Below are 13,758 nucleotides of genomic sequence, written 5' to 3'. Positions count from 1 at the left end.
TTGTTGTTGTTTTCAGTCCTGAGACTGGTTTGATGCAGCTCTCCATGCTACTCTATCCTGTGCAAGCTTCTTCATCTCCCAGTACTTACTGCAACCTACATCCTTCTGAATCTGCTTAGTGTATTCATCTCTTGGTCTCCCTCTACGATTTTTACCCTCCACGCTGCCCTCCAGTACAAAATTGGTAATCCCTTGATGCCTCAGAACATGACCTACCAACCTATCCCTTCTTCTAGTCAAGTTGTGCCACAAACTCCTCTTCTCCCCAATTCTATTCAATACCTCCTCATTAGTTATGTCATCTACCCATCTAATCTTCAGCATTCTTCTGTAGCACCACATTTCGAAAGCTTCTATTCTCTTCTTGTCCAAACTATTTATCATCCATGTTTCACTTCCATACATGGCTACACTCCATACAAATACTTTCAGAAATGACTTCCTGACACTTAAATCTATACTCGATGTTAACAAATTTCTCTTCTTCAGAAAAGATTTCCTTGCCATTGCCAGTCTACATTTTATATACTCTCTACTTCGACCATCATCAGTTATTTTGCTCCTCAAATAGCAGAACTCCTTTACTACTGTAAGTGTCTCATTTCCTAATCTAATTCCCTCAGTATCACCCGACTTAATTCAACTACATTCTATTATCCTCGTTTTGCTTTTGTTGATGTTCATCTTATACCCTCCTTTCAAGACACTGTCCATTCCGTTCAACTGCTCTTCCAAGTCCTTTGCTGTCTCTGACAGAATTACAATGTCATCGGCGAACCTCAAAGTTTTTATTTCTTCTCCATGGATTTTAATACCTACTCCGACTTTTCTTTTGTTCCTTTACTGCTTGCTCAATATACAGATTGAATAGCATCGGGGAGAGGCTACAACCCTGTCTCATTCCCTTCCCAACCACTGCTTCCCTTTCATGTCCCTCGACTCTTGTAACTGCCATCTGGTTTCTGTACAAATTGTAAATAGCCTTTCGCTCCCTGTATGTTACCCCTGCCACCTTCAGAATTTGAAAGAATATTCCAATTAACATTGTCAAAAGCTTTCTCTAAGTCTACAAATGCTAGAAACGTGGGTTTGCCTTTCCTTAATCTATTTTCTAAGGTAAGTCGTACGGTCAGTATTGCCTCACGCGTTCCAACACTCCTACGGAATCCAAACTGATCTTCCCCGAGGTCGGCTTCTACCAGTTTTTCCATTCGTCTGTAAAGAATTCGCGTTAGTATTTTGCAGCTGTCACTTATTAAACTGATAGTTCGGTAATTTTCACATCTGTAAACACCTGCTTTCTTTGGGATTGGAATTATTATATTCTTCTTGAAGTCTGAGGAAATTTCCCCTGTCTCATACATCTTGCTCACCAGATGGTAGAGTTTTGTCAGGACTGGCTCTCCCAAGGCCGTCAGTAGTTCTAATGGAATGTTGTCTACTCACGAGGCCTTGCTTGGACTTAGGTCTTTCAGTGCTCTGTCAAACTCTTCACGCAATATCATATCTCCCATTTCATCTTCATCTACCTCCTCCTCCATTTCCTTAATATTGTCCACAAGAACATCGCCCCTGTATAGACCCTGTACATGCTCCTTCCACCTTTCTGCTTTCCCTTCTTTGCTTAGTACTGGGTTTCCATCTGAGCTCTTGATATTCATGCAAGTGGTTCTCTTTTCTCCAAAGGTCTCTTTAATTTTCCTGTAGGCAGTATCTATCTTACCCCTCGTGAGATAAGCCTCTACATCCTTACATTTGCCCTCTAGCCATCCCTGCTTAGCCATTTTACACTTCCTGTCGATCTCATTTTTGAGACGTTTGTATTCCTTTTTGCCTGCTTCACTTACTGCATTTTTGTATTTTCTCCTTTCATCAATTAAATTCAGTGTCTCTTCTGTTACGCAAGGATTTCTACTAGCCCTCGTCTTTTTACCTACTTGATACTCTGCTGCCTTCACTATTTCATTCCTCAAAGCTACCCATTCTTCTTCTACTGTAATTATTTCCCCCGTACCTGTCAATTGTTCCCTTATGCTCTCCCTGAAACTATGTACAACCTCTGGTTCTTTCAGTTTATCCAGGTTACGTCTCCTTAAATTCCCACCTTTTCAGTTTCTTCGGTTTTAATCTACAGTTCATAACCAATAGATTGTGGTCAGAGTCCACATCTGCCCCTGGAAATGTCTTATAATTTAAAACCTGGTTCTTAAATCACTGTCTTACCATTATATAATCTATCTGAAACCTTTTATTATCTCCAGGGTTCTTCGATGTATACAACTTTCTTCCATGATTCTTGAACCAAGTGTTAGGTATGATTAAGTTATGCTCTGTGCAAAATTCTACCAGGCGGCTTCCTCTTTCATTTCTTAGCCCCAATCCATATTCACCTACTACGTTTCCTTCTCTTCCTTTTCCTACTGTCAAATTCCAGTCACCCATGACTATTAAATTTTCATCTCCATTCACTACCTGAATAATTTCTTTTATCTCATCATACATTTCATCAATTTCTTCGTCATCTGCAGAGCCAGTTGGCATATAAACTTTTACTACTGTAGTAGGCATGGGATTCGTGTCTATCTTGGCCACAATAATGCGTTCACTATGCTGTTTGTAGTAGCTTACCCGCATTCCTATTTTCCTATTCATTTTTAAACCTACTCCTGCATTACCCCTATTTGATTTTGTATTTATAACCCTGTATTCACCTGACCAAAAGTCTTGTTCCTCCTGCCACCGAGCTTCACTAGTTCCCACTATATCTAACTTTAACCTATCCATTTCCCTTTTTAAATTTTCTAACCTACCTGCCCGATTAAGGGATCTGACATTCCACGTTCCGATCCGTAGAACGCCAGTTTTCGTTCTCCTGATAACGACGTCCTCCTCAGCAGTCCCCGCCCGGAGATCCGAATGGGAGACTATTTTACCTCTGGAATATTTTACCCTAGATGACACCATCATCATTTAACCATGCAGTAAAGCTGCATGCCCTCGGGAAAAATTACGGCTGTAGTTTCCCCTTGCGTTCAGCCGTTCGCAGTACCAGCACCGCAAGGCCGTTTCGGTTAGTGTGACAAGGCCCATCAGTCAATCATACAGACTTGTCCCTGCAACTATTGAAAAGGCTGCTGCCCTCTTCAGGAACCACACGTTTGTCTGGCCTCTCAACAGATACCCCTCCGTTGTGGTTGCACCTACGGTACGGAGGCTATCTGTGTCGTTGAGGCACGCAAGCCTCCCCACCGAGACGGTTGTGAAAGGACTTACTCGATTTGGAGACGGTTGCGAAAGGACTTACTCGATTTGGAGACGGTTGCGAAAGGACTTACTCGATTTGGAGACGGTTGCGAAAGGACTTACTCGATTTGGAGACGGTTGTGAAAGGACTTACTCGATTTGGAGACGGTTGCGAAAGGACTTACTCGATTTGGAGACGGTTGCGAAAGGACTTACTCGATTTGGAGACGGTTGCGAAAGGACTTACTCGATTTGGAGACGGTTGCGAAAGGACTTACTCGATTTGGAGACGGTTGCGAAAGGACTTACTCGATTTGGAGACTCCTGGAGGCAGACGCGTCCTGGATCTTGTCCCGCCCTGCGCCGTGGAGACAGCGACCAATCCACAGACGAGCAAGGCGGGTCTGCAGACGAAGGCGGCGAAGCAGCCACCAAGTGCTCCTGGCTTTTGGTCCTCTGCATTTGCGGCGACGCTACTGGTAGCGAGTCGTAATTCCTTGTAGGGCTCTGCTCCCGTTGCAGACGAGGAGACTTGTAGGGAGTTGCCGCATCGAAGCTGTCACTCTGCAACGGCGACAGCAATGTGCATGAGACACCGAATACTGCTTCCCAGAGCACTTTTACACAGCCTAACCATTACCTCTGCACAAATTTATGATCATTAATGAGGTTTTCATCTGTTTCGTGAAGTTCCATACATGGAGCTCGTGACTGGTAGCAAAGTCACGAGTACCTGCCTAGCGCGTGCCCACACACACACACACACACACACACACACACACACACACACACACACACACACACACAATTCTTAGCAATGGGCTACTTAGTGCATTGGTAATTAATGAAACCTGGGCAGGAGAGAATCTAAGCAATTGAGGTGTGTAAGATGTGATGCTATAGAGAAGGATGTTGAAAATTAGGTCGACTAAAACGGTAAGTACTGAGGAGGTTCTTTGCAACATCGGCTAAGAGAGAAATGTACGGAAAACACGAAGAAGTAGTATGGATAGAATGACAGGACGTGTGTTAAGACGTCGATGATTTACTTTCATTACACTAGAGAGAGTTATGGAGGTTAAATCCTGTGGGGGAAGACAGACTGGAAAACATCAGACAAGTAATTCAGGGTGTAGGATTAAGTACTACTGTGAGAGGATGGGTTTGGCCCAAGACGGGAATATGTGGAGGGCCACAGTAAACCTATCAGAATGGTGACAGCGTTTAACACCACCGAACAAGATCCAGACAACTTACATTTACTTTAAACAGCATTTTCTACCAACGAATAAAGCTGTACGTCACAATGCCCAAGGAGTTGAGAGAGATTAGTAAAGAAAACGTATTTGAAAAGGCAGTTAAAGAGTACCTGTTTAGCAATAAAATCTGTACAGTGAAAGGTTACTCGTAACACAATACTAGTTTTCTAGAAGGGTAACAGTTTATAATAGTAACAAAAAATTATAACGAAACATTTCACGTAACACAGTCACGCATTTTTCTGGAAAATCATACTCCCAAAGCTATGCAGTGTATAATGTTAACATCTTATCCTCTTTCTGAGCCAAACATCTCACTCATGATCCAGGAATGCTGACTATGTTCCAAGCTAGCACCCAGAAAACTCCGTTACACAAAATGAAAACCAAGTGGTGTCGCTATGCTCCTAGTCAGCTGATAGTGTATGTACTGGTATTATGAAATATTGTGTGTGCAGCGACAATGGAGGAACAGTGTAGCATTAGCCTTTTACACTATTTAGTAACTTTTAAATAATTACTATTAAAAACAGTCTTGATCACGATTTATTTAACAAGGTGACCGGTTTCGACCACTACTGTGGTCATCTTCAGACCACTGAGTAGGAACCTCTTTCTGTTGGAGAATCACCAGCAGAAAGAGGTTCCTACTCAATGGTCTGAAGATGACCACAGTAGTGGTCGAAACCGGTCACCTTGTTAAATAAATCGTGATCAAGACTGTTTTTAATAGTAATTCTTTATAAGACATTGATCACTGCTGTTCCCGTAATGCATTCAAAAGTAATTTAGTAACTTCTTTGTAAAACGGTATTCTGTATTAGAGATGACCAGGTCTCTCTTAAACTGACGGGACTTTTATTCGCAATAGGGTTGAGGTTAACAACACCACCACTTGCAGTAGTAGTAGTAGTAGTAGTAGTAGTAGTAGTAGTTGTTGTAGTTGTAGTAATAGTCTCAGTTTATTACTTGGTCCGTCCCAGAATTAACAATAATTCCACGTATGTTTCCCTTTGCTTTACTCTCAATAAATCAATCTACAGCAACCATCGAGAACTAAATACGCTAAATCAGTTACTAGAACTCAATAAACTCTCAATAATTGCTTTAAGCTGAACATCAGCGTCCTTAGTTAATGGGTGCAGACTTGTTTGTCCATATTACTATACAGGCATTTTGGGCGAATAAACCTATTTGACCCTCAGGGAGACGAGTTAACATTACTGATTTCAGGTCTTATATGTGAAGAACGTAGAATTATGTGCTCCCAGCAAGATGTTTGCCAGCACGTGAGCGTTGGTAGTATTGGACTATTCAGAATGCCAGATAGAAGAGAGAGCACAATAAACTGGCGTTCTAAATAGCCCTACTTTACGTCTCCAATTTTATTTACGCATAAAAAGATACACCGGTCTGATATTTAACGGTAGGAAAGGCTTTCTCCGGATCTACCAGACTTATAACATTTCGAGAATATTAGATGCTACGAAAGCAAATTCGGCGTTAGTAAAATCGTGCTTCCTAAAAAAAACTTTAAATAATTAAAAATCTATCAAATATTTCCTGAAACTATTTTGCTACAACAAATAAAATAGATTAGAGGAACATTTAACGTCGCTTTGAATGATGCTCGAAATCATGTACAGCAAATGAGGCGCATTAAATGTTTCATTTGTCATTTCTTACTTTTAGACAAATCGTTTTACAAAACTATTTTTCGATATTTAGATTAATTGATACCCTTGGCATGAACATTGATTGGTAATGAATTAAGTTCCCAACAATCTAGAAATAGTAAAATTTCGTGGTTGTTCGGAGTGTTTTATTAGGAATTTAACGTGTGTTATTCTGGGTGACTTTTTCCACTGTGTAAAAATTCTGGTCATTTATCGATGAAAGAACACGCAACAAAAAAAGATACAATGAACTTATGTTCGGAAATGCATTGGTTCCACGCTAGAGACCATATATTCATTCATACATTGTTACAGAGACTGTGGTATAATACGCGCTGTACCATGCAGCCATTTACAGTATGTGTTGAAAATTGTTTTCATGTGCCTCAATGCATGTGTGTTACATGGTTCTGTTTCATGTTCACGTATGTCGGGCTGCATCCCAACAGAGTCAAAGGCAGCATGAATACGCTGCTCCAGTGTCTCCACATCTCGGGTGGATTCTGCATACTTTCGAGATGGCCCATAACCAGAAATCGCACTGGTTGAGATCTGGTGAACGAGGCCATGCAACTGGACCCCTCCTACGATCCGTCGACAAGGGAAGACAAGACAGATGAGTCCGGACGTTATCGGTGAATTGGGCTGGAGCAACATCATGTAGCAATCACATAACCCTCCGAATCATTAATGGCACTTCTTCCAGTAAGGGAGACAAAGCCACCGGCAATAAACGCCAGTAGTTCCGGTCTGTTAGGTGACGTGGAAGGAAGACTTGTCCCAAAATACGGTCTACAATTACCCCGGCCCACACATTCTGGCTCCACAGATGCTGATGATTCGCTGTCACCATACGATGGGGGTTCAACGTACTATCCCACAGATGATGTATAATAAGTTGAAGATACCACTCCGCATGAAGGTGGCCTTATCTGTGAACAGGAGGAATGACACAGATCCCGGAATCGTGGTTGCCTGGTGAAGAAAACAGTGCAGAACTGCTTCCGATGTGGAAAGTCTGACGCTAGTAAGCCCTGCACACGCTGTAAGTGATAAAGGTAGTAATATTTGTCATGGAGAATGTTCCTCACGATCGTCTGGCTTATCCTGAACTGGCGGTCCAACTGCCTGGTCGTGATACGGCGATCGCCTTCCACAGCGTTTACCACATTTTCCTCAAAGTCTGGTATTCCAACATTTCAGGTACGTCCTTCATGACTCCCTGCTTCCTGAAACGACCCTGTCTTAGAGAAACGGCGAAACACAGTTGCAGACATTGAATGTTGTGCTGGTTGTCGGCGGAGCAGATCTCCTGATATAACCTTGCTGCCCGCCGTCCGTTGCCATTTGCCTTTCCTTAAGTAAAGGCATTGTTACTAAGCTCTGGATTCGAACAAGGAACCTTTGTGTACAATGCTTTATCACATCCGCTACAAGGTGAGTCAGCAAGAGAAGTGAATCGAACACAACATTACCCATTACTATGGCAGGAGAGGGCGCTAGGGTATGACTTATAAGGAACAGTACCACCCCCTAGGAGAAAAACCACGCGTACTGTAACTATGGCTGCATGGTGTAGCGCGTATTAGACCGCAACCACTGTAACGAAGTATGACTGAATAAATAGTGCCTAATATGGAAACCATTCATTTCCGGACATAAGTTCTTGTTCCATATCCTCTCCTCTATCAATCCCTAGAGTTTTTACACGGTGGAAAAAAAAATCATCCTGCATACCTTGAAAATACACTTTGAAATTGAGTGTAATGGTTAGGTGTAAAACTGGGTATACACAACACTATAGTATTATAGCTGAGTCAGTCAAAATATAACAAACAGCCGGATCCAAAACCAGGATCCACGACAATTCAGATAACTAAAGACGCTATCGCTACACTATGAATACCTCATGGATAAAGTCACTCGTTTTTTCACACATACGTTAGCCATTCTTTCGGAATTATCGACTGTTCAAAGTTCGTGATCAGATAAATATTTTTCTTTAATTCGTCAATGAGATGATCGAATATATATCTGCACATCCGCGTGTATTCCGAACATTTGTCTGATGATCCTCGTAGTTGATACAAATTATAGAAGTCTCCATTAAGATTCCTTCCTTTGTTAATGCACCGTGCTTCGTTATCGGCTTATTTTGATAATTAAAGCAAACTTCGTGGCCTTACTCTCGAACTTCAATATTTTATGGTTATTGAGCGCCGTTTTGTAGGAACAGTTGGTCGGTTCTAGCAGTCAACTTGCGGCGGGAATTTGTCGGTCCACCGCAACACACTCGAGCGCATAAAAAAGGGTTCAAATGGCTCGAGCACTATGGGACTGAGGTCATCACCTAGGCTTAGAACTACTTGAACTTAACTAACCTAAGGACATCACACACATTCATGCCCGAGGCAGGATTCGAACCTGCAACCGGCCTCGAGCGCCTCGCCCGACGCTGCTTCTTGTCGCTGGGATGTTGGAAATCCACATGTCGTGCACTGTTGGTCGCTTATTTCGTTAACGCGGGACGCGGCCTAAATCGGTGTATCGCAAGTCTCAAATTATTTCTTTGAAGGGTCAGGTACTAAGAAATTCCCGCAACATGTCCAACTATAATTGAACGTATTACAAATACATGCAGACTGACGAAGAAATTCTGTCAAGTTGTCAGGCACCAGCCACAGTGAAGTAACCGATTTTGTGACATTTTACGAGTTCATAACCAGGAGCGAATTGTATAGTTTCATCTGTGTGCTTTGGTTGTTCAGTTTTTGAATCTCTGTGTCTTGAACTAATATATTAGACGCAGTTCTTGCGGTTTTCATCAGTGTCTACACTAGAGTTCGCGTGCTGATGGTCCTCCGTTTCTCTGGGTAGTGTAGTTTTCCACGGTATTAGCATGGTTAGGGGCTGTGATTGCAATGTGTGGATCCGAGCTGCTGACACTTCGCTCACAGCTCTCGACTGTGATGGCTTCGGTTATGCAGCTCGAAGCTGCAGTGAGTTGGTATCACTGTTGTGGGTCGGCCTTGGGGATCCAACAGACTGTGTGGGGCGGCGGGTTAATACTGGTAAACCCTAAGTAATAGTAAATATTAGAATAATTTTCACAGTCCTTTACGAGAGCCTGTGGTCAACCAAAAAGTGATGGAAAACATACTGACAATCGTTCCCAGTGTGGAAGTCCCCATTCCTGTCCAGCCCTCTGAAAAATGTTTCTAATCTCTATTTACTTAGCGGGATCAGGACTAAGATTATAAATGAAGATTGAGTTCTAATTGATAGATATATTTGATAGATTTCCACGCGCACAACATCGTAATATTCATGATGTTAATACTAATAATAAATCTCTAAGCTAAACAGCACCATTAGCAGTTCAGAGTCGACCTCTCTGGTAATTTCCCATTAAATGGTATTTTTCCCTGACTTCTGATATTCAAAATAATTGCTCGCCACAAAAATGGAAAATAGTTGTCACCTCTTGCTGCGCGGATTTGTTAACATTATGGGTGACACAGTGACAGTGACTTCTGTGAAATCTATTCGATCCAGGACGGTGTACAGTCCTTGCGAGGTCACTTCCGATTTGTACCGAAAACTTGAGTTTAATTGCAGTCCAGCACGTCTGGGTCCACCGATCGGTCCGCACAGGTCGCCAGCCCAGTTACTGCTCGCACCGAGTTTGACCTCTCATCCATGGTAGAGTGGGAGGCGGCGAAAGACTTCCCATGGGCCGCACTAAGCCCTCCCTGGTTAGTGTGACAAACAGGTTCCACGTGCTGTCTGTGGCTGACACTGTCCCTAGGCACATGCAGTCTCTTACCTGTTTTAGAGGAAACCTCTCAGCCTGCAAGATCCAAGAAATCACAGAGGATGTAATTGTTGGCATTTGGGAGCTCCAATATTAGTCACGTTATGGGGGGACTTAGGGACATGGCTGCCAAGAAAGGGAAGAAAGCCGATGTACACTCAGGGTGCATAACAGTTGGAATAACTCCACAAAAAAATGGTTCAAATGGCTCTGAGCACTATGGTACTTAACTTCTGAGGTCATCAGTCCCCTATAACTTAGAACTACTTAAACCTAACTAACCTAAGGACATCACACACATCCATGCCAGAGGCAGGATTCGAACCTGCGACCGTAGCCATCGCACGGTTCCAGACTGTAGCGCCTAGAACCGCTCGGCCATCGCGGCCGGCATAACTCCATATGTAGAACAGGTCCTTCCAGATGCCACGAGGAGCGCAGGGTGTAGCAGATGATGGTTGGTTGGTTGGTTTAAAAGGGGAGAAAGGGACCAAACTGCGAGGTCATCGATCACTTGTTCCCAGTAGAACAATTACTCACATAAGGCACAATAATAGGATAAAAGAAGAACCAGAGGAACGACAGAAGGACCACAAACACTACAATTAGTAAAACAGGAAAAGTAAACGACAGAGACACGCAAGAAACAGGGGGAAGAGATTAAAAACAAGAAAGATTACAACAGCTGGCTGACCATGAGAGTAAAGAAGGAGAAGCCAGCCACTCTGCAACACATTAAAACCGCCACCTTAAAAGCCCTAGGGTGGAGGACACTAAGGCACACAGGACATGCGCTAAAACTCAGATCAAATGATAAAACCCACCCTCACGAATAAAACGTAAAACTAAAGCTGCTATTGAGGCATTGTCGCCCAACACCGAAGCCAGGGTGCTGGGAAAGTTAAAAGTCCGCCGCAGAGCGGATAAAAGTGGGCAGTCCAGCAAGAGGTGGACGACTGTAATCCTGGAGCCACGGGTGACACTGATGTGGGTCCTCGCAACGGAAGAGGTAACCATGAGTGAGCCACGTATGGTCAATGCGAAGCTGACGAATGACAACTGATTCCCTGCGAGAAGCCTGCAGGGAAGACTTCCACACATTCGCCGTCTCCTAAATGACACGCAGTTTATTGTGCATACTGCTATGCCACCGTCTCCCAAAGCCGAAGAGCCTTGCACCGTAAGACAAAATACAGGTCAGTTTCAGAGATGCCCATCGCCAGGAGCGGTTTCCACGTAGCCTGTTTGGCCAGCCCATCATCAAGTTCGTTGCCTGGGATTCCGACGTGTCCTAGGGTCCAGACAAACAATACTGAACGACTGGACCGTTCCAGGGCAGAGATGCACTCGTGGATGTTCGCTACCAAAGGATGTCGAGGGTAGCACTGGTCGATAATTTGTAAGCTGCTCAGGGAGTCAGAACAGAGGAGAAACGACTCACAAGAACAGGAAAGGATGTATGGCCCCAAGCTCTGCAGTGAATACACTCCAGCCAAAGGGCAAGGAATGCTGTTCAATATGGCATCTGCAAAAATAGGTGAAGCCAACATTACCATCAGCCATCGAGCCCAGGAACACGTCAAGAATTGAGAGGAAGCGACAGCGGAGAGCGGCAGGAGTAACTGAGTCCTTAGGGTCATGCGAAAGGTTCAAATGAATCTGCGGTGTAGGTGTACACCATGGAGGCGTATGCAGAAAGACCTGTATGGGAGGTGGTAAAGGGAAGGACTCTAGTTCAGACAAAAGGCATCCGACATTAAAATCAATCGTTAGCCATGGCCTGGGCCGCTGATGCGGGAGATCAACTGCCACAGGCGGAAAAAGGCAGTAATTCGGATACTCAGGAAAGCTACGAATGTGTGCAACTTAACTGGCGAGCAGTTTTTCACGTAGGAGCTGCAATGGAGGGACTCCAGCCTCCACCAGAACACTGGTCACCAGACTCGTTCTAAAAGCTCCCATAGCTTGCCCGCTTAGAGACTGCTCTCTGCAGTTGACACAGATGGTACATGGGGCACATGGAGTATTGGGATGCGATGGACGTTCACAATCTCGACAGGTGGGGCTAGAATTACAGCAGAAAATCGTATAGCTGAACTTCCACCACTTAAAGCATCGCATCGGGGGAGGAATATATGGCTTGACGTCACAGCGGTAGACAATCACCTTGACCTCCTCGAGTAGTGTGTCACCATCGAAGGCCAAGATGAAGGCACCAGGTTATCCCTGAGACTCCGACGGACGCGCCGGACGAAATTAACTCCTCGTCGCTCTAAATTGGCGCTCAGCTCGTCGTCTGACTGCAGAAGAAGGTCACTGTGGAATGTAATACCCTGGAACATATTTACGCTCTTATGGGGCGTGATGGTTACAGAAACATCCCCGAACTTTCCACAAGCGAGCAATGCCCATGACTGGGCAGAATGTGCTGTTTATCAAAACTGACCCAGATCGCATTTTGGACAAGCCCTCCACCTCCCCAAACTTGTCCTCCAAATGCTCCTCAAAAAACTGAGGCTTCATGTTCGTGAAAGATTCCACATCAACTCTCGTACATACGAGGTACTGAGGCGAATAAGTTTCACTGCCATCCTTAGCCTGGCGTTCCTCCCATGTTATGGCCAGGGAGAGAAACGACTTGGTATCATATTTCTTGGCATTGAAGTTAGACTTTGCCCGCTTAGAGACTGCTTCATTCCCTCCAGGTATCCAACTTTGAACCCATCTTCCTCAAAATATTGGGGAAATTGATATCCTTTCAAATTTCAAAAGCGTTATGGTTTTCCTATCACATCAAGTATATCTTGTTGAAGCTCACTTTCATCAACCCTCCCTCCGTCACCAGTTTTCCCTACTCTCGTCTACAGATTTCTCTACTGAAATTCTGTATTTCCTAGAGACCATTGTCACATTTTTATTACTATGACAAATTATTACTTTTTGTTAGTAATCCAAATTATTGTAATTTTCATGAAACATTTTTGTATGTGTTGTTTCTGGCCAGTGGTAAGGGGAGGGGGGGGGGGGGTGCGCCTTACGGTTGTAATCTGTTCTGGGTAAGTAAGGAATGAACAAAATGTATCTAACTGTACACATGTTCTATGTGTACAGTTAGTTCACAGGAACACGCGTGAACCGCTCGGTGGATCTATTTCGGAATAAGGTATATAGTGTGTAGCACATCTCTCCAACGTCGCCTTTTTGGGTGGCCGTTAAACTATTTCAGGCGCTTGTTCCACATTCTGTACTACCTGATGGCTGTTTCACACCAGCCTCACCGTATGCAATACATATGTAACATTTGGACATCCTTGTGGGTAGACTTACTAGATTTCGTGGTGACTGTTGGCGAAAGAGACGCCCTGGATCTTGTCCCGCCATGCGCAGTGGAAGGTGCGATGAACCAGTGGAGGATTCAGCCCGGTCTGGAGGCGAAGGTGACGAAGCCACCACAGAGTGTTCCTGGCTTTGCGTCCTGTAGAGTTGATGCGGTGCTGTAGTAGTAGTAGTAGTAGTAGTAATTGTCGTCGTCGTCGTCGTCGTCGTCGTCGTCGAGACCATATCAGAACTCTCAGTGCTTTGATCCGGCCCTTGAGGCGCAGATCTACAGGGGATCGCCACATCGAACTGGTCACTCTGCAATGGCAACAGTAAATTTAAAAATCGCCGCGTGTGCGCGCGCGCGCGTTTATGCTGTAAAGTTCTCTGGCAGCACGCATCCAAAGTGAAAGTTAAAAGAACATTTCGATGTATAATGCTCACTGTA

The 13,758-nt window shown here is 44.1% G+C and overlaps 1 protein-coding gene across 1 annotated transcript in view; it reads right to left on the bottom strand.

Annotated features, from left to right (window-relative positions):
* The window catches only part of LOC126416949 (mucin-5AC-like), a 58,434-nt gene extending 44,881 nt beyond the window's left edge, over positions 1-13,553 (bottom strand). Inside the window, exons 1-2 of the mRNA XM_050084829.1 lie at positions 13,320-13,553; positions 3,553-3,807 (exon numbers count right to left, since the gene is read on the bottom strand). Coding sequence (XP_049940786.1) covers positions 3,553-3,807; positions 13,320-13,553 — 489 coding nt within the window. The remainder of the gene's footprint in view (positions 1-3,552; positions 3,808-13,319) is intronic.
* Between the last annotated feature and the right edge of the window lie 205 nt (positions 13,554-13,758).

Source organism: Schistocerca serialis, chromosome 8 (genome assembly GCF_023864345.2).
Source record: "Schistocerca serialis cubense isolate TAMUIC-IGC-003099 chromosome 8, iqSchSeri2.2, whole genome shotgun sequence".
Lineage (NCBI taxonomy): Eukaryota > Metazoa > Arthropoda > Insecta > Orthoptera > Acrididae > Schistocerca > Schistocerca serialis.
Note: the sequence above shows the minus strand (reverse complement) of the source record. Positions and strands in the feature narration are given on the sequence as shown.